This window comes from Apodemus sylvaticus, chromosome 22 (genome assembly GCF_947179515.1).
Source record: "Apodemus sylvaticus chromosome 22, mApoSyl1.1, whole genome shotgun sequence".
Classification (NCBI taxonomy): domain Eukaryota; kingdom Metazoa; phylum Chordata; class Mammalia; order Rodentia; family Muridae; genus Apodemus; species Apodemus sylvaticus.
The window spans coordinates 30,675,984-30,702,199 of record NC_067493.1 but is presented as its reverse complement, the minus strand read 5'-3'; the positions used below and the strand labels follow the sequence as shown (position 1 = coordinate 30,702,199).

Genomic DNA, 26,216 nt, shown 5'->3' with positions numbered 1-26,216 from the left:
GAACCAGCTAACTCAATCTAACCAAATCCAAAGTAAAATACACTGAAATAAAAACATACACACAAAGTACTCTTGCTTTTGTCTATTTTGGGAAGCATGTGATTGTTGAACTTTGGTGACTAGAGGAAGTGAGCAGCTTGGTGAAGGCCCAGAGTCCCCCGTAGATGAAGAGAATCAATCCCATCTTCATTTCTGCACTTTCTTCACAAATGAGTTGGCTTCTGGTGCCCTGAGACACTGTGTTACAGTAGGTGCAATGTCAAGTTCCATATGTCAAGTCACATATGGTTCAATCTCTTGATACAGCCCTTAGAATGATGGGTTTTTCTGGTTGAAAAAATCCTTTCTTTCTTAGTTTTAAGGGAATCTGCAACAGTTGCATAAAGCACAGTGAGGTCCAAACAATGAGGTGTCACCAAGCACAGAAGCAAGAAATAGATTCATTAAGGATGAATATGACACATAAGCACATGAAAACTACTCTTTCCTCAGTATTGTTCTTTAGGAGCCATACACGTTTTTAAAAATTTGGGCTTCAAGGATAAAACTTGGATATTCATGCTTACAATGCAGATATTTCCCTGAATGAACTACTCTCCAGCCTCTGAATTTAGAAAATTGTCCTGTTTTATTTTTTATTTATTTTATTTATTATTTTTTTTAAAAAGCAAAAGATACAGTTTCTAAACTGAAAAACTTATGCCTCAACAGATTTCACAAAAGTAGTTGCTTGGCTCATAGAATAAATTAAAAAGCAACCAAGCATACATTTCTCTGCATATAGATGCCCCCAATTAACATACCAAACTACATGTGACTTATTGAGACATTACACTGACCTGAGTTTCCTTACAAGGTTGGAAGGAGAAGTTCTGCAGGACTCTGACAAGAGCAACTTTCATGTTCATGAGAGCAAACCTCATGCCAATGCAGTTCCTGGGTCCGTTCCCAAAGGGCAGGTACGTGTAAGGATTGATCCTGTCCTGATTTTTCTTGCTGAACCTGGTCCCACAGGTTATGATAAGTTATTATATGTTATTATAAGTTATTAACTTATCTTAGATGAAGATCTAATGCACAGTCTCCACAACTGCCACTTCTTTGATATTTCTTAGATACCTATATTCAGCACCACCAGCAGACTAAAACAGATGCAGAGACACACAGCTAGACATTGGATTTGGGGAGTCTTATGTAAGGGGTGGGGGGATAATTGAGGGCCATAAAAGAGATAGGAACTCCAGAGGAAGGCCAACAGAGTTAGCTAACCTGGAGCCTTGAGGCTTTCAGAGACTGAAGCACCAATCAAAGAGCATTCACAGGCTGGACGTAGGCCTGCCTGCACATATGTAACAGATATGGTGCATGGACTTCACGTGGGTCCCCCAACAACTGGAGTAGGGGCCATCCTTAAAGCTATTGCCTGTCTGTGAAATCTGTTCTCCTAACTGCACTGTTTTGTCTCGCCTTAGTGGGAGAGTATGGGCCTAGCCCTACAAACACTTCATGTGTCAGGGTAAGGAGATATCCAAAGGATGGCTTCCACCCTTTCAGAGGAGAAAGGGGTAGGGGGAGAGGGAGAGACTGTGTGAGGGGAGAAAGGAATGGTTGCAGTAATTGGGATGTAAAGTGAATTAAAAATGCTAGTAGTATAAAAAAATCTTGCTGGGGCTTTTTGGTAGGGTTTTTTTTAGTTATATACAACACATTATGATCCTATTTCTTTTGATCCATTCTTCCAAAGTAGTCCTCCTGCTTTCATTACTCATTTTTTTTATTGTGTTCACGTCTTTTACAGGTTGTTACAAATTCCTTGCAGTTATGATGAAACAGCCATGCCATCTCCAGAAGACATTTTATAGCACACTTGCCAAACCTCTAGCCACTATAGTCTGTCACCCCCCTCTTCTGTGATATTACCTAGGCCTTGGAGTGTGTGATATACTATACAAGTTGTAGGTTACAGGCCTCTCTCCTTCCCTTTATCATGGAGATGATTTTACCTGTATCTAGAATGCTGTTCAAAATATTTATTTTCTATCTATCTATCTATCTATCTATCTATCTATCTATCTATCTATCTATCCATCCATCCATCCATCCATCCATCCATCCATCCATCCATCCACCCACCCACCCACCCATCCTCCCATCCATCCATCCATCCATCCATCCATCCATCCATCCATCCATCCATCCATCCATCTATCTATCTATCTATCTATCTATCTATCTATCTATCTATCTATCTATCTATCTATCTATCTATCTATCATCAATCTGTTTTGATACAAGGTTGTAGTAGGGAGCCATGGCTGGTCTGACACTCTCTGTGTAGCACAAGTTGGCCTCAAACTCACAGATCTACCTGCTTTTGACTCCCAAGTGCTGGGATTAAAGGAATGGTCCACCACACATAGTTTAAGAAACAAGACCAATGAAAGGAAAGCAAGTCTTGGCTTCAGTACCTCTATTGTTCACTGCCCATTGGGCTCAGAGGATATAATGTCTACAATTATTGAAAGTTTGTTCCCTTTCACTCTATGATTCTCTCCTCACCTCTCGATTATTCCTTTCCTTTCAACTACATTCCCTGTCTTTCTTTTTTCCCAGATCTTTTCTCTCTTCCTCCCAGCTTCCCTCCTTTTATTCTCCATCTTCCATTTCTTTTTCTCCTCCCCTCTTCTCCTTTCTTTCTCCTTTTTCCTCCTTTCTCCCTTTGTTTAATTCTGCTTCTGTTTCTTCTTTGTTTGGTTCATCCTACTTCCCTTACTTTATTACTGAATATTTAAGTCAAATATTTTAAGAAAATAATAATTGAATTTGATTCTATTTAAATATTTAAGAGAAGAATAATGATTTGAGGAAGGTGACAATTGTAATATGGTTATTTATTTTTAACCCAGTTATAATTTTTATATTGAAGAAAATTGTGAAATATTTCAATTAAAATGTGTCTACCCCTCTAGAATTTTATACTCAAGAAAGCATATGTACCAAAACTTGGATAATGACATTACAAAGTAGGGTGACATTGTATATTTTGTTAAAATAGTTGACTTAAATACACAATAAGAAAGGAAGTAGGATGATATGTTATTCACAAACATGTTTCTTATACACACACATACACACACACACACACAAACACACACACATACTCACACCACATGGATAGTTTAGACAGAGAAAGAATATGGAAGTTGAATGTGTAACAGCTGACACCAGTGAATGGTTGCTGGGCACAAAGAGTTCCATTTGGAGTGTATATTAATGTCTATATATTACTGTTTTATATTTGTCAAACATTCTTATATTAGACCTATATTAATATTTAGATTTTATCAGTGTTTAGAGTAGTTCTTCATACAAAGTAGGCATGTAATACCCGTTTCACTTTAAAGAAATCAAAAATAAATATACTTGGTAGTTTGTTCTTTTATAGTCACATTACTATAGGAGGTGGGATTGCTGAGACTGGATGGAACACAGAAGTCATCTCGAATAGATCAATGTCAATTGACTAACTTGGTAAATATTATGGTGGCAATAGGCATGCCACAATCACTAAGACTATTATAGTGGCAATAGGCTTGCCACAACCACTAAGACATGGACTCTGAGAGCATAAAGTATACAGTTAGGGTCAGTACATATCTAGATAATAGGTCCTCTGACTTGCTTAGCCACATTTCTAAATTCCCATTCTCTTAAGACTCAAACCTTAGCCTGACTTTAGCTCCAAAATTGAGCCACGTATAAAGGCTTCTAGACAAATATGTGGCATAACCTTAGAAGGGCTAGTAAGGGAGCTGGTAGGATGACAGCTACAGACAAGAATGTGAGGGCCCATGGGTTCCTCTGTCCTTAGCAGGGTTGCTCTAATCATAAGGGAGAAGGACCTCCAGATATACAGCAAAACTATTACAGCCATAGTAGAATATCTAGGAGGCAAACTCTAGTGAAATGGGAGACTCAAATGCTCTCTATAGGTGATAGAACAGCTAATGGAAATGGAAAGAAAAAACCCGAGATGAATGAAAAGCACAATATATTAAAAGAGATAGTGCTAAGGAAATTATGGCAGATGCTATGCCTTCCTAAAAGTTTACATAGGCAGACAGGCAGGCAGGCAGGCAGGCAGACAGAGAGACAGACTGTTGTTGCTACAAACATTAATTCAATACCAAGAGACAACACATCATGCTTGGACTAGTCTGGCTTGGGGTAGTTTCTATTTCCCACATCTTTGTACCTTTCAGGGCAAAACTCCTCAGGCTCTGGCCAGCACTTAGGATCTTTGTGAAGAGCAAAAGTTGGTACCATCACCACAGTCCCTTTGGGAATGAACACTCCATTGATTTCAACATCTTTCTTACAGACCCTCTCCAGTCTTCCACCAACTGGATACAATCTGAGAGTTTCATTCACCACCATGTCCAGGTATTCCATCTCTGCCAGGACATCATAGGTTACAGGTGTCTGGAGGGGTGGGAAGGAAGAGGGAGGAAGAGAGGGGAAGAGAGAAGGAGGGAATGGGAGGTAGAAGGATAGAGTTAATTTTCATCTACAAGGTACTGCTGTGGGGTTTTATTCGGACTTCCATAGAATAATTCCTTTTGATAAAAACACAGCCTGGATGGAGCATTTTAATAACTCATATCCTTCGACCCGTTCAATATTCCATTGAGAAGGATATTTTTAAAATTATCCTTAAAAAGATAATCCTTAAAATTATCATGTACTCCTTTTTCTTTCTCATGTCAATGATGCTATTAATAAATAATAACAATTACATAACAACATGCCACAGTTAGGGTTACTTTACACAGAGAAGCTACACATGTATATGAAAGTCTACAAAATATAGACAAGGACAAATTTCTATTTTTTTAAAAATTATTTTTATTTATTTGTATCTATCTGTGTTGAGATTTGTGCATGCGAGTTCTTGTGCTTTGGGGGGACAGAAGAGGATATCAGAACCTCCATAACTGTAACTGAAGCCTGAAGAGAATGATAAGTCAGACAGACCACTCCTGAGACGAGACAACCTCACACTTATGGCCTCCCAGTTCTTTATGGGATTTTTGGACTGAACATACTGTAGAGTTAAGAGTATAAGTCAGGGGTCACCTATTAGTGGAAATAGATATGTGTGGTTGCACCAAATCCATCTGCCTAGCTCAGCTCAACCAAGGCCAGTCACACTCAGCCAACAGCAAGTAACAGTACAGTGCATGACATCAAAAGAATTGACCATCCAGAGATGTGACTAATTAGTGCTCATAAATCCTTGCTACTCTGGCTTGTGAATGTTTCTCGGTAATTTTTGGTGATAGTTAATGGAAAAATCTATACCATCATTTGTCTACCAAGATTTTTTTTTTTTTTACTAATATCAGCATCTGATGCCTGTTTCTCATCAATTTTTCTTTTCAGAACCTTCTTAAATAAAGATGGTGAAGAAACTAATAAATTTGTTGAAATTTCTCACTAGATGTGATTAGAAACCATTTGTGTCAATACTTCTTCCCACTGCCCTCTCCAGGTCCCTTCCCCTCACCTTATTGGGCAGAGCTGCATCAATTTCATCCTGCAGTTTCTTCTGGACATCAGGATGAGTGGCCAGCAAATACAAAGCAAAGGAAAGAGCACTGCTAGTGGTCTCATAGCCGGCAAAAATAAAGAAAATGGACTGAGCCACAATCTCCAGGTCAGATAAACCTGGAGGGAAAGGAAGTACAATTTGTTTCATTTATCTGAACATTGATGGATGGATTCAATGTGTGTGTAGATTCTAGCATGCCAAAGCTAGAAGTCAGTTTTGTGTTTAGAAGAGAGGAAACCTTGCAAGTGTGAGTTTTTCACTACTATTTGGGTCTTGGAGTTTGAACTCAGGTCTTTGACTTGGAAGCAAGTGTCTTTATCTGTTGAACCATTCCATCACACCAGGTCATAAGATTTTAGGTGAGAGAGTTGAGTATAAAACATGGTTTGATGAGGAGCAAGCCATAAAAACCATGTGAGTGTTTGTGTATATGTGGTATATTCAGTGTATGTGTGCTTGTGTATGTGTGCTATATTTGGTGTTTGTGTGTATGTGTATGTATGAATGTATGAGTGGTGTATGTATGAGTATATGAGAGTGTATGTGAATGTGTATGAGTGTGGTATGTGTGTGAGTATGGTATATGCGTGAATGTGGTATATATGTATGGCATGTATGGGTGAATATAGTATCTATGTGAGTGGTGTGTGTGTGTATGTGTGTGTGTGTGGGGGGTATATTCATGTGATTCATGGTGTGGGGTCAAAATCAGGATGCTTTGCAGACATCAACAGAGCTGATTATCAGGATACTTAACTGGCCAAAGTTCATACTTCCATGTCACTATGATCTTGTATGTCTTTGTGTTATTTCCTTGCAATAGGGTCTTTTACTGACCTGGAAGTTTGCTCTCTCAGCTGTACTGGTTAGGCAAAAATCTTTAGGATTCTCTGATCTCTGCTCTCAAATGCTGGGGTTACAAAGATGTCCAGGTACATTTGGCTTTTTTATGTGGGTGCTGGGGAAATTCAAACTGAAGTTCTTTTGCCTGTGGAGTAACAGTTCTTAACCCTGGAGGCACCTAGTCAGTCCCTGGAATTCTATTATTAAAAATAACATAGGGACTAATATTCTTCCTTAGGACAAATTAAATAGTTCTGGGCAAAATATAGCTGAATCTACTTTGAGTGAGCATTCAATATGAAGGCTTGAGTATATGGACATTAACAGATCTGAGAAGTAAATATACTTTAAATCACCTGAGACAATGGTATTAAAGATACTCAGAGTATAGTCTGTGGACTCACAGCATCAGTGTAGTTGAAATACACATTTATATTTTTCAAATCAAATTAAGAGCTTTTATGAGGTTCAATATATTTCTGAACAGTTTCAATTGATAAGCAAGGATTACTAGCCTTCCCAAATTAATGATGATAAATATTAATTATGCCAAATAAGAAGCTACTGGGTGGTGACTGACCATATTCTAATAAATGTACTTCATCAAGCTCATCTGTCTAAACACTTGGTCCCTAGATGGTGGTAATGCTTGTGAAGGTTGTAGCCTTTTTGGATGATGTGGGTCACTGGGATGGGACCTTGAGGTTTGGTTGCCTGGCCACACTTCCTGGCCACTGTAGGCACTTTCTGTGATCATGCCTAGTCCCATGTGTTGTTAAGTCTCCAAAAATGAATGAGGGATCAGCTTGAACCACAAGTCAAATTAAACCCTCCTTCCTTTTGATTTCTGAATGTCATATATCTTCTCACAGCAACAAGAAAATAACTAATCCATGAAAGTAGAGTATGGAGGCAAAAACCTCAGAACCCTGCTGTCTGATATGGCAGATAAGTAGGGACACAATACTGCTAAGTTCTAAAAAAATTAACATTTCATTTCTTTGGCCTAAGAAAAGATTTAGAAGTTCAAATGAAAGTGCTTCTATGCTAGACAAATGTAATTGAATCTGTGTGTCAAAATAAATATCTATGGTAAAGGAACAGGTTTAATGTATAATTATGTTGGAGAGAGAGAGAGAGAGAGAGAGAGAGAGAGAGAGAGAGAGAGAGAGAGAGAGAGAGAGAGAGAGAGAGAGAAGAGAGAAACATGTGGGAGAGGCAGGAAGAAAGCGAGAGAAATGAAGAAGTAAAAAAAAGAGAGCCATATGTCTCTTCTTTATAATGGGATTACAGCTGCACAGGACCTGGTAGAATTAAAAAGCCATTATTCTTCAACTATCACTGCAATGTTTTTCCCAAAAGCTATCCATGATGAAAAATTAAGTAGGGAAAGAATTGAAAAGAACGGAATATGTGTGTGGTACCCAGGCTTTCTCCACTAATTCTTTTATGAACTAGACAGGAAATCAAAGCTCGACTATAAATCAACGTCTGGGTAGAATAGCACCTCGTGTTTCCAGGGACTATAATCACTTTGGGGTATGCCTGCTCACTGGATGTCTAGATGCAAATCTCCAGGCAAAGCTTCTGACTCAGAGGTTGTAGACGAGAATGAGATTTTGTTCTGTGGCACAAGATCCAATGACCACTGATGACTTCTAATCATAGTCTGAATCATAAGCTATTACTACCTTTCAGGCTTTGAACACAGTGACAATACTGTGCTTGTAGAAATTTATTCTGGCAGTATATATAATATTCAAAAACAGTATTCCATAATTTACAGACTGTTCATCTCCATGGAAAGCATCTTATTTCCAGAACACATATCTGAATTTGTGGTTGCTTGTCCGTACATTTGACCCAATCTTTGCTTACCTTGATCAGACTCTCTGTCTCCAGAACTCTGGGAGTTTATCATCAGCTGAAGAAAATCTAATCTTTGCTGAAAGAAAATATTTTGAAAGGTGCAAAGTCAGTTGTATGAACTAATATCACAGATCTTAATCTTTGAAGAAATGAGCCATTTATAATGGTTGCAACATTGGGACCTCCTGATCCAACATTAAAGCCATAAATTCTGTTCCCAATACACAACTCTAGGATAGGATTGAGTGATATACCCATGACAACTTGAACCACTATTCAAGGATGACGCGTTTTTCAACCCATGTATATGGTCCTAACCTGAAATATATCCATAATTGGAATTTTCCAAAATACTCCTAACTAATTTACATCCTCACAGATTGTATGCAAGGGTTTTTTGGCATGTAAAGTTCTCATCTCAAAAACATTTATTTCATGCCATATCAGTCATATTATTTCTCATTTATTTTTAAATATTTTCTCCTTGGCTTATTTAATATCTCTATTCCCAATGCTTCAGTTTTTTCAAAATATAAACATTTCCATGTTCCTTTTTGTTTTTGGTTTTTTGAGACAGGGCTTCTCTGTGTAGCCCTGGCTGTCCTAGAACTTACTTTGTAGACCAGGCTGGCCTTGAACTCAGAAATCTGCCTGCCTCTGCCTCCTGGGTTCTGGGATTAAAGACGTGTGCTACCACCACCCAGCTCATTTCCATGTTCTTAACCTTGTCTATTTTTAAAAATTATATCGAGCAAATGTATACTCGCATTCATATTAACACCGTCAACAAATGAATATCATTTTGTGACCAGCTATTACCTTTACTTTTTCTTGCATGCGGTTCTTTTTCATTTGTTCTACAGAAGTTCTAAAAAACCTCATAACATCTTTTGGAAACACGGTTATTTCAAGTGCTTCAAAAACTGGGGTAAGGAATGGAAAGAGTACTAGAGGAGAAAAGAAGAAATCATGAAGAAAATACAAAATTTACCTGGAATAATTACATTTAGTCTGACACTCAGAACAACAAAAGTCATCAGGATGTCAACCAAAATGCATTCCTTCTGTGTTATTGTTCAGGTTCCAGACCATTGGCTGGAAAAGGGCAAGTCAGTTTATGTTACCAACATATCAGTGATATTAGTGTCACCTGTTGTCATCTTTAAATGCAAGACTAATGTCTGTTAGAATAAATCAACGTTTAGTCGAGTGTTGCAGTTAATAGTGTTCAAGAAAGAGCTTTTAGGGGTGAAGAGATGGCTCAGTGCGTGATGAGCTTGCCTTGCAAATGTGAGGATCTGTGTTCAGTTCCCAAAATTCAAGGTAAAAGCCAAGTGCAGTGGCTCAGCAGTGGCAACATGAGAGATGGAAACAATTATTTCTTGGAAACTTGATGGCCACATAGTCCATCCTGCTTGTTGAAGTTCTAAGTCAGTGAACACCTATTTCAAACAATGTGGAAATATGTCTACCTCAAGACCTGGCTATACCACTCCTGGGCCAAGATATTCCACTCTCCCACAAGACAATTTCTCAGCTATATTCATAACACCTTTATTAATAATAGCTACAAACTAGAAACAATCTTGATGTTGAACTGAAGAATGGATAAAGAAAATGTGATACATCTACACAATGGAATATTATTTAGATATTGAAAACAAAGACATCATTAGTTTTTGTGGAATTGTGCAGCTAAATTGTGGAAACTTGAGAATATCATCCTGAGTGAGGTAGCCCAGTTCCAAAGGGACATGCATGGTATGTATTCACCTATTAAGTGGACATTAGCCATAAAATACAGGCTACCTATGCTATATTTCACAGACACAAAGAAGTTAAACAAGACACAAATAATGATGCTTGAATTTCACTCAGAAGGAAGAATAAAATGGTCATAAGAAACAGATGGAAGGAGGAAACTGGGAGGGAGAGGGGAAGAGGAGGGATGGGCTGGGAGAGTTTATGATCAGGAGTGTGGTGGGACAGGGACTGGAGAGATGTCCAGTTGGCCATGAGAATGAATGGAAATCTGCAACAGACAGGGGTGTAGAGGTGGGGATCATCTCCAGGATGAGACAGAAACATGGGATGCAAGAGGTGCCCAAGAGTCAATTGGGGTGACATTGCTGTGACTCACAGCATTTGGGGTATGGAATCTGGAGAGACCATCTCATGTAGCCAGGTAGGGACCTCAGTGGAGTGATGGAGACACCAATCCAACTTTTGACTTCAAATTTATCCTATCTACAATAAAAACAGGGATAGGGAATGGAGCAGAGGCTGAGGGAATGGCCAACTAATAGCTGGCTCAACATGAGACCCATCCCAGGGGAAAGCACCAACCTCTGAAACTATTAATGATACTCTGTTATGCTTCCAGCATGGTGTTCCTCTGACAAAGGTTCCTCCCAGCATCTGATTCAGATGCAGACACCCACAGCCAAACAGTGGATGGAGGTTGGGGACTCTTATGGAAGAATAAGAGGAAAGATTGTGGATTCTGAAGGGTATAGGAACTCCACAGGAAGAGAAATAACATCAACTAACCCGAACTTTTGGAACTCTCAGAGTTTGAACCACCAACCAAAACGTATACATGTGCTGGACCTATGCCTCCCCACACATATGCAACAGATGTACAGCTTCGTCTTCATGTGGGTTCTGAACAACTGGAGCTAGGGCTATCCCAATAACTGTTGACTGTATGTGGGATATGTTTTCTAGCTGGGATGCTATGTCTGGCTTCAGTGGGAGAGGCAGCACTTAGCCTCACAAAGACATGATGTGGGAGGGTGAGGGTATTCCCAGGGGCCCTCACCCACTCAGAGGGAAGGACAAGTGGGATGGACTGTAGGAGAGTGGCAGTGAGTGGGATGTAAAGTGAAGAGGTAAAATAAATTAAAAAAGTAAAAAAAGAGAGAAGGGAAAATATACTTCAGGCAGAGAGGGGGTGATGATCAAAGAAGAAACTAATGAAATAAAATAAAACAAAAACATAGAGGAAAACAGCAAGATATGCTTCTTTAATAATATCTTCAGGGAAAGGTAATCCAGAGACTGTCCCCTCCTGGGGATCCATCCCATATACAGACATCAAACCCAGACACTATTGCAGATGCCAAGAAGTGCTTGTTGACAGGAGCCTGTTATAGCTGTCTCCAGAGAGGCTCTGCCACAGGCTGACAAATACAGAGATGGATGCTTGTGGCCAGCTATTGGACTGACGACAGGTCCCCAATGGAGGAGTTAGAGAAAGGACTGAAGGAGCTGAGGGGGTTGGCAACCCCATAGGAAGAACAACAATATCAACCAACCAGCCCCCACCCCCAGAGCTCCCAGGGACTAAACCACCAACCAAAGAGCACATATGGAAAGGCCTATTGTTCCAGCCACATATGTAGCAGAGGATGGCATTATGTGGCATAAATAGGAGAAGCCCTTGGTCCTGTGAAGGCTTGATTCCCCAGTGTAGGGGAATGCCAGGGTGGTGATGTGGGAGTGGGTGGGTGGGAGGGGGAGCATCCTCAATGAAGCAGGGGGAAGGGGAATTGGAGAAGGAGGTTCTAAATGGGCAATCCAGGAAAGGGGATAACATTTGAAATGTAAATATATAAAATATCCTCCCCCACCACAAAAATATCTTCAGATTGGCAAATGTTAGCTGGGATTGTTCTAGAAATAGAGTGAAGACTCAGATTGCTACTGATAAAGTTAAGGTTTTAGGGTAATAATACTGTTATTAAAAATACAAGAGCTTATTAAGGCAGTCCATTAACAATTGGAAGATAAGAAAGATTGCTTAAATTACATCATTTAGCTTTTTTTAAACATCATTTAGCAAGAATGTACAAATTCATAGAAATATACACAACATAGAAACTGACTGTATAATAGACCTGTGACATAATGAGATAGAATTAATGATAGAAGGCAGTCCACAAGAATAACCTAGGACCAGAAGATTTCAGTGGTGAATACTACCAAGTATTTACAGAGAATCCATACATACATCAGAACCCTTCCCCATCCACTTCTAAAATCAGAAGAAAAGTAGAACATCTCCAGAATTCTTGTTCGGTTTACAGCGTTCTAATTCCATGATCAAACTGACATCTCTCTGATATAGAAAACTGCAAACTAACATTACTTGTAAACATGGTTGCAGAATGCTCACAAAATAATAATACACCGAACCAAGCAACTGAAAAAATGAAATAAATAAATATTTAAGAATTATATTGCTGTATCTAAGTAAATTTTACCTCAAGGATGCTCTGCTGTGTAATAAAACATCAATATAATTTAAAATGAGCAAAATTGGTTTATAGATGTAAAGCATTCTTTGAGAAGAACCAACTCTATATTTGGATTAAATGTACTTCTAGAATTAGAAAAATGTATCAAAATTTTACAATTTATTTTCATAATTTTTAATTAAATGTAGGTGTGTGTGTCTGCATGTGGTTTTATGCATGGGAGTGAAGGTGCCCTTGAATGCCAGAGGTACTGGATTCTCGGGAGGTGGTGTTACAAATGATTGTGAGTTGTCTGATATAAATCCCAGAGATGAACATGGGTGTTCTGGAAGAGCAAGTGCTCTTAACCACTAAACTATCTCTATAGACTAAGTAAGTATATTAAACATTACTGTACAATTCATCATTTCCACTTGAGTAAATGTACAAAGAATGAAAACTATTGTTCAGTCTTGTATAAAAATATTTATAGCAAAAGTATTAATAACAATTTGAAAAATTCTAAATGGCCATCATTGACAAATTCAGCCACCAAAAGAAAGGACATACTGAAACATCTATTGAGACATACAAACTTCAACACCTGATCCATTCCTCTAGCATATAAGGGACTTTAAAAAACATAACAATTATTATGGAAAAATAAATTAGGAAACTAGACATAAGAGGTGACAAATTATACAAATCTATTTACAGGAAATTAGAAACTAAGCTGCTGGGTGCTCACATATGCAGAAGCTAGGAAGTTGATGGCTAATGTACAGGGCTGCTGAGTTGACAAGAAGATTCGATAGCTGACAATATTTACTACTGAACATCTTTAAAAATCACTGAAAGCCAAGAGTCAGCTCATTGAAGTGGGTCAAATATGTGAAATAAAGTTCACAAAAATGCAAGAAAGGGGGCTGGAGAGATGGCTCAGCAGGTAAGAGCACCGACTGCTCTTCCTGAGATCCTGAGCTCAATTCCCAGCAGCCACATGGTGGCTCACAACCATTTGTTATCGGATCTGCTGCATTCTTCTGGTGTGTCTGAAGACACCTAGTGTACTCATATACAAAAAATGTATAAAACTGTTGGAAAATAAATGAAAAAATTAGTAAATAATGAAATGTTAGTCCACTTACTCACTGAAAGGAAGAATGGGTCCAAGAAATTAAATTTTAAGAGTTTCTTCACTTTTTGTACAAAGGGATTCTGTGGGTTGTTGAGGGAATCAACGTTTACTCCAAATGATGTGCTTGTTATCACATCCATGCTGTAGGCCCCAAAGATGCTGAAGAGAGAAGTGAAAATTAACATCTACACCTCCTCCTATTCCTACTAACATAATGAATCAAATGCAAATAAATTCACAAGCCAAGGGAAGGAGACACTGTCAGAATCCCTGCTGTGGTCAATCTAGGCCTATATTATATTTTTCATATGTATTTTATCTTTTGACAGTGTTTACACTGTTCTCATGTTGAGTTGTGACAGAGACACTATGAGGGTCGATTTTAGTTGTCAACTTGATACAATCTCCAATTGTTTGGGAAGAGATTCTCAGTGAGTTATTACAACAAGTTGACATGTGGGCATATCTGTGAGGTATTTGTCGTAATTAATGTGGAAAGATCCAGTGTACTTTGGTAAGCGCCTTTTTCTTGCTTTGGGTCCCTGACTGCATGGGAATAGAAATAGCAAATTGAGCTCATCTGTATCTATTTATTTAGCTCTCTTCTTGACTGCAGATGTGACTTGTGGAGCTTCAAGTTCCCACCTTAGCTTCCCTGTAATGATTGACTGAAACCTAGAACTCTGAGATATTATGAACTCTTTCCCTCATAACTTTTGTTTTAAATTCAGTATATTTTATCACAGAAATAGATGTGGATTAGAATAGACAAAAAGAGACATGGATTTAGGATTCATAGGAAAAGTGGAACCTATATTCAGACAAACTGCTTCAATGTGAGTGAAGTGTAGATAGATGAATGATGTGGAGGTGCCATGCCTCACCAGGATGGGTACATGCACATGTACCTGATACAATTTTCCCTTGCTTAGTCCCCTAGGCTTGTTCTATCAGGTACATGTGCATCACTGATATAATTGTCTTCAGTACAACAGTCAAGGATTTTTACTAATTCTCTAGATCATATGCCATTCTCAATGTACTGATAGATCTGCTATTCTTCATCCCTTGGGGACTTCTATTACCTAGATGGCAGAAGTATTACTGTAAGTTGTGAAAACCAATATCATTCTTGGTAAGACAGAAAAATTCTCTCTACATGCATTAGAGAAAACCTCTACTTTTGTGCACACACATTCCTCATTTGCTAGAAGGGTTGAAAGTTATGTTAGTGTTTCTGAATTACTCAAAAGTCAGAGTTCATTTAAGAAAATGATCTGATTACAAAGCCCACAGCCTTACATGGACTTCCCTCTTTAAAAATAGAATAAGAAAGAAATAGCAGTATAGTTACTCTTTCATTTATTGAGTATGGGTGCATATTGCAGATATGTGTATCTCTTCTGTGGAGTGTCTGTGTATGCATATATATGTATTTGAGTAGCCACACTGGCTCTATGGCACGCGTGTAGAGGAAAACTTGTGGGGATCAATTCTCTCCTTCCCTTTGTAGATTCTGGGGATCAAACACAGGTCCTCAGTCTTGGTGGTAATCTCCTTTACTCACATAGCCATCTTGCTGATCCTAGAGAAGATTTACTGATATTCTTCATAAGTCAAAGATGAGATACAAATTGCTTTATGTTCTATATTTTCACTTCTCTGGTGCACACACAATGTTTTAATATGTCAAAGAATGCTTTCTTTGCTGTTATTTTCATGAAATCTACACTAACAATTGTGTTTTAAAACATGATCCTTCTTTCTAAACTATTAATTTTGTTTTCTAGAATCTCCAAAATAACAACTGATAGAGTAATCACAGCTCTGATATAAAGAAGTGACATCCTATCTTTTTTCCATTGGATGTTTTCAGCCTCTTTGTCGAGGATCAAGTGGCCATAGTTGTGTGGGTTCATTTCCGGATCTTCAATCCTGTTCCATTGATCCTCCTGCCTGTCACTGTACCAATACCATGCAGTTTTTAACACTATTGCTCTGTAGTATTGCTTGAGGTCAGGGATACTGATTCCCCCAGATTTTCTTTTGTTGCTGCGAATAGTTTTAGCTATCCTGGGTTTTTTGTTGTTCCAGATGAATTTGATAATTGCTCTTTCTAACTCTGTGAAGAATTGAGTTGGGATTTTGATGGGTATTGCATTGAATCTGTATATTGCTTTTGGCAAAATGGCCATTTTAACTATATTGATTCTACCGATCCATGAGCATGGGAGGTTTTCCCATTTTTTGAGGTCTTCTTCCATTTCCTTCTTCAGAGTCTTGAAGTTCTTGTCATACAGATCTTTCACATGTTTGGTAAGAGTCACCCCAAGATACTTTATATTGTTTGTGGCTATTGTGAAGGGGGTCATTTCCCTAATTTCTTTCTCAGCCTTCTTATCCTTTGAGTATAGGAAGGCCACTGATTTGCTTGAGTTGATTTTATAACCTGCCACTTTGCTGAAGTTGTTTATCAGCTGTAGGAGCTCTCTAGTGGAGTTTTTTGGGTCACTTAGGTAGACTATCATGTCGTCTGCAAATAATGATAGTTTGACTTCCTCCTTTCCAATTTGTATCCCTTTGACCTCCTTATGTTGTCGAATTGCCCGAGCTAGTACCTCAAGTACAATATTGAAAAGATAAGGAGAAAGGGGGCAGCCTTGTCTGGTCCCTGATTTCAGTGGGATTGCTTCAAGTTTCTCTCTGTTTAGTTTGATGCTGGCTACCGGTTTGCTGTATATTGCTTTTACTATGTTTGGGTATGGGCCTTGAGTTCCTGTTCTCTCCAAGACTTTAAGCATGAAAGGATGCTGAATTTTGTCAAATGCTTTTTCAGCATCCAATGAAATGACCATGTGGTTTTGCTCTTTGAGTTTGTTTATGAATTGATCCATCCTTGTCTCCTTGTACTAAGCTCAACTCCAAATGGATCAAGGACCTCCACATAAAGCCAGACACTCTGAAGCTAATAGAAAAGAAACTGGGGAAGACCCTTGACTACATCGGTACAGGGAGAAAGTTTCTGAACAAAACACCAATAGCATATGCTCTAAGAGCAAGAATTGACAAATGGGACCTCATAAGGTTACAGAGTTTCTGTAAGGCAAAGGACACCATTAAGAGGACAGATCGGCAACCAACAAATTGGGAAAAGATCTTCACCAATCCTACATCAGATAGAGGGCTAATATCCAATATATATAAAGAACTCAAGGAGTTAGACTCCAGAAAACCAAACAACCCTATTAAAAATGGGGTACAGAGTTAAACAAAGAATTCTCACCTGAAGAACTTCGGATGGCAGAGAAGCATCTTAAAAAATGCTCAACTTCATTAGTTATTAGGGAAATGCAAATCAAAACAACACTAAGATTTCATCTTACACCAGTCAGAATGGCTAAGATTAAAAATTCAGGAGACAGCAGGTGTTGGAGAGGGTGTGGAGAAAGAGGAACACTCCTCCACTGCTGGTGGGCTTGCAAATTGGTACAACCACTCTGGAAATCAGTCTGGCGGTTCCTCCGAAAACTGGGCACCTCACTTCCAGAAGATCCTGCTATACCACTCCTGGGCATATACCCAGAGGATTCCCCACCATTCAATAAGGATACATGCTCTACTATGTTCATAGCAGCCCTATTTATAATTGCCAGATGCTGGAAAGAACCCAGGTATCCCTCAACAGACGAGTGGATGCAAAAACTGTGGTATATCTACACAATGGAGTACTATTCAGCCATTAGAAACAACGAATTCATGAAATTCTTAGGCAAATGGATGGAGCTAGAGAACATCATACTAAGTGAGGTAACCCAGACTCAAAAGGTGAATCATGGTATGCACTCACTAATAAGTGGTTATTAACCTAGAAAACTGGAATACCCCAAACATAATCCACACATCAAATGAGATACAAGAAGAAAGGAGGAGCAGTCCCTGGTTCTGGAAAGACTCAGTGAAACAGTATTCGGCAAAACCAGAACGGGGAAGTGGGAAGGGGTGGGTGGGAGGACAGGGGAAGAGAAGGGGGCTTACGGGACTTTCGGAAAGTGGGGGGGTGTAGAAAAGGGGAAATCATTTGAAATGTAAATAAATTATATCAAATAAAAAAAAAGAAGTGACATCCTTTTATATATAGCTACCTGTGGTGGTTTGCATAGGTATGACCCCTATAGACTTATGTGTATGAATGCTTGGTCCATAGGGAGTGGCACTATTAGGAGGAACGGTATTGTTGGAGGAAGTGTGTTAAAGTAGAGTTGGGCTTTGAAGTCTTATGTATGCTAAAGCCATGCCAAATAGGGGCAATCCCCTTCTTCTGCCTTCTGATCAAGATATAGAGCTCTGTAGCACCATGTGTGTCTGGACTCTAGCATGCTTCCCACCATGATGATAACAGACTAAACTTCCAAGATTGTCAGTCAGCTCCAGTTAAATGTTTTTTTATAAGAGCTACCATGGTCATGGTGTCTCTTCAAAGCCATAAAACCCAAACAAAGGCATTATCCTAATTTCTCCTGGGAGATACCCTTTTTTGGATGGACTACTACAGTCATAACACTGTCGCAGGAAAATCTCCAGCTTCCTCAGGTCTTAGCCCCAGCAGAAGCCCAAGTTGTTGTAATAAACTGTAACACCATAACCTCACTTCTTTTTGGTTCCTGAAGTGACTTAACAATGTGAAGTCTAGAATCCCAGCAGGCATTTATGATATCTACTAACAACTATTGTGATTTGAATACAACAATGTCTCTTATGGGCTCACATGTTTGAACCCTTGTTTCCGAGTTCATAGTACTCTATGGGAAAGTTCTAAACTTTAGGAGGTAGAGCCTCTTTAGAGGAAGTAGATTGCTACAGCTAGATCTTGAGCCTTTATAGGCTGGGATTCCTGTTTCCTGCCCTGCCCTGCCAACATGTCTTCTTTCTATGAGGGACTTTATCTCGCTGGAAATTTAAGCCAAAATAAAGCCTTTATCTCCTAGTTGTTTTTGTTGGAGTATTTTGTCAGATCAATAGAAAATTAATGCTGTGCTGGTACTTACTCTTTCATAGTGATGGGATTGTCTTTTTCTGCTTCGTGCTTCACATTTTTCACCAGCAAATCTGCATACTGGTTAATGATGGGGAACATCTACATGTAAAACAAAATAACATCTGGTGTGATATGAGGCAACTCAATTCCCAGTGGACATAGCCTTCCCAAGGATGAATCAAGAAATCATATTAACACAAAAGGCCATTGTTAGGAGGTTTCAGTTCAGAGGACACTGATTGGAAAAGGGCTGTGATCCTCTATTTTACTTGCTCCCAGATCTGTACTTCCATTTTTCAATGAAACGCTTATTACACCATTACCTCCTTGAGCTTCCCGCTGGTGAAGGTTGGAGACAGCAATGTTCTTAATCTCTTCCATTCTTCATTCTCAGATACGGTTATAGCTTTTTTCAAAATTCCCACTGGACCAAAGCTCTAGAATCCAAAGTAAAAGAGATATTGCCATATACAGGTCTGAAAATTCCACAGGTGTAAAAACACAGGTATCATTTATTTAAAAATATTTATGACTGTATAGTCAACCATTGGACTGAGATGAGGGATCGCAATGGAAGAGTTAAGGGAAAATTTGAAGGTGTTGGGGGAGGATGGCAAACTTACAGGAAGAGAAGCATAATCAACAACCCAGACTCCTCAGAGCTGCCAGAGACTAAGCCACCAGCCAGAGAGCATACATGGGCTTGTCTGTGTCACCTAGCACATATGTAGCAGAGGACTGCCTTGTCTGGCCTCAGTGGGAGAGGATGTGCCTAATCCTGCAGAAAGTTGATCACCCAAGGGGGATAATAGGGGTGGGTGTGATGTGGGAGTGTGTATGTGTGTGGGTTTGTGTGTGTGTGTGTTGGCTGGGTGCATGGGGGAGAACTCTCTCAGAGTTAAAGGGGAGGGGGATTAGATGAAGAACTCTGAGAGTGGGGACAAGGTGGGGAGTAACATTTGTAATGTAAATAAATAAAATAATTTAATAAAAAATTGAAAAAGTACATTATATACAGTAAGAAATGTCATTAGAAAACCCATTATTTTGTATATTAAAATATGCTAATAAGGGGGAGTAAATGAAGATAGATTTCTATTAAGAAGAATCTTTAAATGGTTACTTTATCAGACTAGCAAGAGGAAGCCTTATCAATGTTGAAGGAACAGTCTTAGCTGTTGGTTATTCAGATAGATACATATGTATTAATTCTGTATGGCATTACACAATAAGGGCAAAAAAATAGATGATAACTGAATAATATGTATGGATTCTATTAGCTGTTACAGATACATACTAAGTTACAGATATTACTATTGGATAAAATGGGAGAAGGCAAATGAAAACTTCTTGTACTTTTGTGCCCAGTTACCTATGAAGGCATAATTACTTCATGATAAAAAGCTAATGCATAAATGTGGCACTGGAGAGATAGCTCAGTGATTAAAGTGCTTGCTGTGTATGATCAAATCCCAAGCACAAGCTTCAAAAGCTGTTCATGGCCAGGTGTGCCTGTAACCCCAGCTGTGGGATGGGCAGAGACAGGGATATGCTGGGGGCTTCTGCCTGCCAGGTTAACTTCAAGTTCAATGAAAGACTCCATCTTAAAGGAATGAGTGAGCAAAAGAACTGGGTAATTGACTTCCTTCTCTGGCTTCCTTACATGAGTTGGTCAGGGACATCTATACACATCTGTCATACACTACACATCTAACACACACAAACACACATAAACACACAAACACACACAAACACCTCCAGTGCATAAATATATGAATAAATATTGAAATGATTTAAAAACTGGTGCCTACCCGACGGTTTGTGAAGGTAGAATAACATTCCTTCACCAGCACTGTTTTTATTATCTCTGGATTCATTATAGCCAAAATAGGTTGTCGGCCCTCATAAAACCTGCATTGGGAAATTAGAGAGTATTTAAACAACTATCTAGATTTTATAGCTGCAGTCATGCCCAAGAATGCAGATGTTGATTCAGATGTTACAAGTCTCACAAGCCAAATCATGCAATACACAACTATATGAGCAGGTCCTAGTTCAAGTTAGAAATTCTAACCCCAAATCAAAGAAGTCTCATGAAATGAAGTATAATGTAGCTCATGCAGGGAGGGGTAAGCACAAAGTAGTTCTACAAAGAGATCATAATTAGAAATAAATGGGAACATTTGCTAATATCGGTGTCACATTCATGAATATTGAACTGAATAGCCAGATGCTGGGCAGAAAAATCAGGTGATCCATACTTGGACCATCAAGTCTAAGAGAAAAGTCAAAATGCACAACTTTCTCAGACTAATTCAGTCTGTGAACCATGATATCTGGAGACATTTGGGACTGGTGGTAGTAAAAACCTCTAAAATACAATCAAGTCTTCATTTTAAGAGATTATCACCTACAGTTGTCTTTCAGGAAATGAGGTATATACTTATTTCAAGTAAACCACTGGATGTTTCCAGAATGCTTACCCCCATATTTCCCCATATTTTTTATGGCATTGTCTATCAAACTCCCAAAATCCCTGGGAAGAGAAAAGAAATGAAAAGACACCATTATTATTTTTATATTGACTGTGTGTGTGTATGTGTGTGTGTAGAATAGAAGACCACATTTGGTAGTTAATTCTGTCCTCCCACCACCTGGGTTTTAAGGATCAAACGCAGGTGGTTAGTATTGGTAGCAGACACATTTACAAGATGAAGCATCTCCTCTCTTGACTACTATTTTAAGTAGATTGCTCTAATCTAATTGGGGAACAAATGATTTCAATTTTGCTAAATCAAGTTTATGAACTCATGATATTATTTGTCACTGGCAATGAGAGGAGGTCTTACATATATGAGTGAGTAGAAGAGAGAATACAGATGATGCCTGAAATGAGAACCTTGACTTTGTTCAGAGTTTTCTCCCAATATGGTACAAACATAGCCTCTTTTGTCTATGAACAACAGTGAATAGCATGTCTCTCTGAAGTGTGTTTGCTTTTACACATGTCATCCTTAAATGCTTAAGGACTCTGAGTCCTTTCATAGGCACAAGAGGAAACAGGAGCTAAGTGAGCATGAAGGAGAATTTCAGGGACAGGCATCATTGTGTATCTCCATATTTAATGTCCTTTGTATTCACCTCATAAGTTCTCCCTAGAAAACCAGAGAAATTGGAAGATGGAACAAACTCAGTACTTCTTTAAATCTAGAGCATGTGCAAGTCTCAGGCACATTGCTGGTGAAAAAAAGCAGTGAGCAGAAAACGACAGAGAACTTATTTCTCAGGGTTTAGAGTGAACACAGAAAGAGGAGATGCCCGAACTATACTAAACATTGCAAGTTTTGCTGGTTTGAAAGAAAAATGTTCCCCTAGGCCCATAGGGCATGCCACTAGTAGGTGTGGCCTTGTAGGAAATGGTCACTGGTTTTGAGATCTCATATGCTCAAGCCATGCACTATGGTATTCAATTATTGCTGACTACAGATCCAGATGTAAAGCTCTTAACTACCACTCCAGCACCATTTCTGCCTCCATCCTGGCATGCTGTCCATCAGGATAATAATAGACTAAACCTCTGAACTGTAAGCCAGCCTCAATTAAATATCATCTTTATAAGAGTTATGATCATTATGTTTCTTCATAGCAATAAAACCCTGGGACACATATTAAGCATTTTCTTTAACCTTTTACTTCCTGTCCTAGTTTGTTTTAATTATCAACTTGACAGAGCTTGACAGACTTGAGAAGGGAGTCTCCATAGAACAGCTGTAATTTTCAAGATCAGATTGGCCTGTGGAGTCAATGTCTATGAGAGTTCATCTTGGTAGTTAGTTGATGTAAGAGGCCTGGCACATACTTCTGAGCTGTAAAGAAAGGTAACTAACAAGAGCCTAAAAGAGACAGAAAGCATCATTCCTCTATGGTCTCCTCAGGTTCCATCCCTGATATCTCTCAATGAAGAATTCCAACCAGTAATATAAAATAAAACCCAAGTTTTGAGAAGCTGAGATTCACCATTTCTAATTGCAAAAACTAAGCTTGTTTTGACAACCACAAGACTGGTAAGGAGCACAAGCAATACTTACATTGCGGTATGCAAGGATATTGCCCAGGAAAGGCAGTGGTTTGGGTCAGAAATCCCCAAATTCTTAAAATTTCCATGTGTGTAGGTTCCATAACTGTAATGTGAGAGGTTGAGTTCTTAGAGATCATCCCTGTGCATTACCAGTCACAAACACAGAAATTTTAACATTCAAGCTGGAGGGGCCACAACATGTAAGCTACAAGAAACAAAATATAAAACCTTCCTCAAAGTAACACATTTTACTCTGAAAAAGTTTATTTGGTTAATTACACCTCCTGTCAAGAAGTTTGATATGTCTTTGTCCTGTTGTATTCACTGGGAGGCCTCTAATCTATCAGGGTGAAGAGTATAGTCATTTCTTGAGAACAAAGCCCAGCCAGGGCCATTGTCAATTCATAGCACAAGGTCTTAGTCTAGTGAGGGTCATGTAAGGAGGCATGATTTTGTGAAGTTTTTTTCTATAAGGTAATATCTTAAAGACAAAAAGACATGAACCCCAAAACACTGAGTTTCAGGCATGGATGAAGACACTGGAGTTTATCCTCATGACCTCTGTGCTTTTGTCTGCACGCACTGTCTGTATCTGATGGCTTTCTGCGAATACATGGAATAAATATATGACTCACAGACTGACAGAGAATACAGCCCAGTAACAGCCAGATTTTATTTCTATAAAGGGTAAAAGAGAGCATAAGATTTCCTGATGCCTAAGGTACAAGCAGTTGTGACCAACCAATAGTGTGCTAGGAATTAATTTTGGTCCTACACATGGGTGGCAAACATTCTTAACCACCCAGTGATCTCTCTAGCAACTCTACCTTTATTTTTTGAGGTAAGGTTTACTGCTAAACCTAAAACTCATCAATTACACTACACTTGCAGGCCATAGATCTGTCTGATTTCAGCAAGGCTACCACAGGCAAGCATTCTCATGCTTGCCTTTTAAATGGGTCCTTTAGATACAAAATCATGTCTTCATGCTTGCACAGCAGACATTTTTTTTTATTATTCGATATAATTTATTTACATTTCAAATGATTTCCCCTTTTCTAGCCCCCCCACTCCCCGAAAGTCCCGCAAGCCCCCTTCTCTTCCCCTGTCCTCCCACCCACCCCTTCCCACTTCCCCGTTCTGGTTTTGCTGAATACTGTTTCACTGAGTCTTTCCAGAACCAGGGGCCACTCCTCCTTTCTTCTTGTACCTCATTTGATGTGTGGATTATGTTTTGGGTATTCCAGTTTTCTAGGTTAATATCCACTTATTAGTGAGTGCATACCATGATTCACCTTTTGAGTCTGGGTTACCTCACTTAGTATGATATTCTCTAGCTCCATCCATTTGCCTAAGAATTTCATGAATTCATTGTTTCTAATGGCTGAATAGTACTCCATTGTGTAGATATACCACATTTTTTGCATCCACTCTTCTGTTGAGGGATACCTGGGTTCTTTCCAGCATCTGGCAATTACAAATAGGGCTGCTATGAACATAGTAGAACATGTATCCTTATTACATGGTGGGGAGTCTTCTGGGTATATGCCCAGGAGTGGTATAGCAGGATCTTCTGGAAGTAAGGTGCCCAGTTTTCGGAGGAACCGCCAGACTGATTTCCAGAGTGGTTGTACCAATTTGCAACCCCACCAGCAGTGGAGGAGTGTTCCTCTTTCTCCACACCCTCTCCAACACCTGCTGTCTCCTGAATTTTTAATCTTAGCCATTCTGACTGGTGTAAGATGAAATCTTAGGGTTGTTTTGATTTGCATTTCCCTAATGACTAATGAAGTTGAGCATTTTTTAAGATGCTTCTCCGCCATCCGAAGTTCTTCAGGTGAGAATTCTTTGTTTAACTCTGTACCCCATTTTTTAATAGGGTTGTTTGGTTTTCTGGAGTCTAACTTCTTGAGTTCTTTATATATATTGGATATTAGCCCTCTATCTGATGTAGGATTGGTGAAGATCTTTTCCCAATTTGTTGGTTGCCGATTTGTCCTCTTGATGGTGTCCTTTGCCTTACAGAAACTTTGTAATTTTATGAGGTCCCATTTGTCAATTCTTGCTCTTAGAGCATACGCTATTGGTGTTCTGTTCAGAAACTTTCTCCCTGTACCGATGTCCTCAAGGGTCTTCCCCAGTTTTTTTTCTATTAGCTTCAGAGTGTCTGGCTTTATGTGGAGGTCCTTGATCCATTTGGATTTGAGCTTAGTACAAGGAGACAAGGATGGATCAATTCGCATTCTTCTGCATGCTGACCTCCAGTTGAACCAGCACCATTTGTTGAAAAGGCTATCTTTTTTCCATTGGATGTTTTCAGCCTCTTTGTCGAGGATCAAGTGGCCATAGGTGTGTGGGTTCATTTCTGGATCTTCAATCCTGTTCCATTGATCCTCCTGTCTGTCACTGTACCAATACCATGCAGTTTTTAACACTATTGCTCTGTAGTATTGCTTGAGGTCAGGGATACTGATTCCCCCAGATTTCCTTTTGTTGCTGAGAATAGTTTTAGCTATCCTGGGTTTTTTGTTGTTCCAGATGAATTTGATAATTGCTCTTTCTAGCTCTGTGAAGAATTGAGTTGGGATTTTGATGGGTATTGCATTGAATCTGTATAGTGCTTTAGGCAAAATGGCCATTTTAACTATATTGATTCTGCCGATCCATGAGCATGGGAGGTTTTCCCATTTTTTGAGGTCTTCTTCCATTTCCTTCTTCAGAGTCTTGAAGTTCTTGTCATACAGATCTTTCACATGTTTGGTAAGAGTCACCCCAAGATACTTTATACTGTTTGTGGCTATTGTGAAGGGGGTCATTTCCCTAATTTCTTTCTCAGCCTGCTTATCCTTTGAGTATAGGAAGGCCACTGATTTGCTTGAGTTGATTTTATAACCTGCCACTTTGCTGAAGTTGTTTATCAGCTGTAGGAGCTCTCTAGTGGAGTTCTTTGGGTCACTTAGGTAGACGATCATGTCGTCTGCAAATAATGATAGTTTGACTTCTTCCTTTCCAATTTGTATCCCTTTGACCTCCTTATGTTGTCGAATTGCCCGAGCTAGTACCTCAAGTACAATATTGAAAAGATAAGGAGAAAGGGGGCAGCCTTGTCTGGTCCCTGATTTCAGTGGGATTGCTTCAAGTTTCTCTCCATTTAGTTTGATGCTGGCTACCGGTTTGCTGTATATTGCTTTTACTATGTTTAGGTATGGGCCTTGAATTCCTGTTCTCTCCAAGACTTTAAGCATGAAGGGATGCTGAATTTTGTCAAATGCTTTTTCAGCATCCAATGAAATGACCATGTGGTTTTGTTCTTTGAGTGTGTTTATGTAGTGGATTGTATTGATGGATTTCCGTATATTGAACCAACCCTGCATTCCCGGGATAAAGCCTACTTGATCATGGTG

The 26,216-nt window shown here is 39.1% G+C and overlaps 1 protein-coding gene across 1 annotated transcript in view; it reads right to left on the bottom strand.

Annotated features, from left to right (window-relative positions):
- Positions 1-289: 289 nt before the first annotated feature.
- Positions 290-26,216, bottom strand: part of LOC127672638 (cytochrome P450 3A9-like) — a 203,018-nt gene continuing 177,091 nt past the window's right edge. Inside the window, exons 4-13 of the mRNA XM_052167940.1 lie at positions 20,546-20,645; positions 19,058-19,171; positions 18,745-18,833; positions 13,710-13,858; positions 9,143-9,270; positions 8,333-8,399; positions 5,567-5,727; positions 4,256-4,482; positions 840-1,002; positions 290-367 (exon numbers count right to left, since the gene is read on the bottom strand). Coding sequence (XP_052023900.1) covers positions 290-367; positions 840-1,002; positions 4,256-4,482; positions 5,567-5,727; positions 8,333-8,399; positions 9,143-9,270; positions 13,710-13,858; positions 18,745-18,833; positions 19,058-19,171; positions 20,546-20,645 — 1,276 coding nt within the window. The remainder of the gene's footprint in view (positions 368-839; positions 1,003-4,255; positions 4,483-5,566; positions 5,728-8,332; positions 8,400-9,142; positions 9,271-13,709; positions 13,859-18,744; positions 18,834-19,057; positions 19,172-20,545; positions 20,646-26,216) is intronic.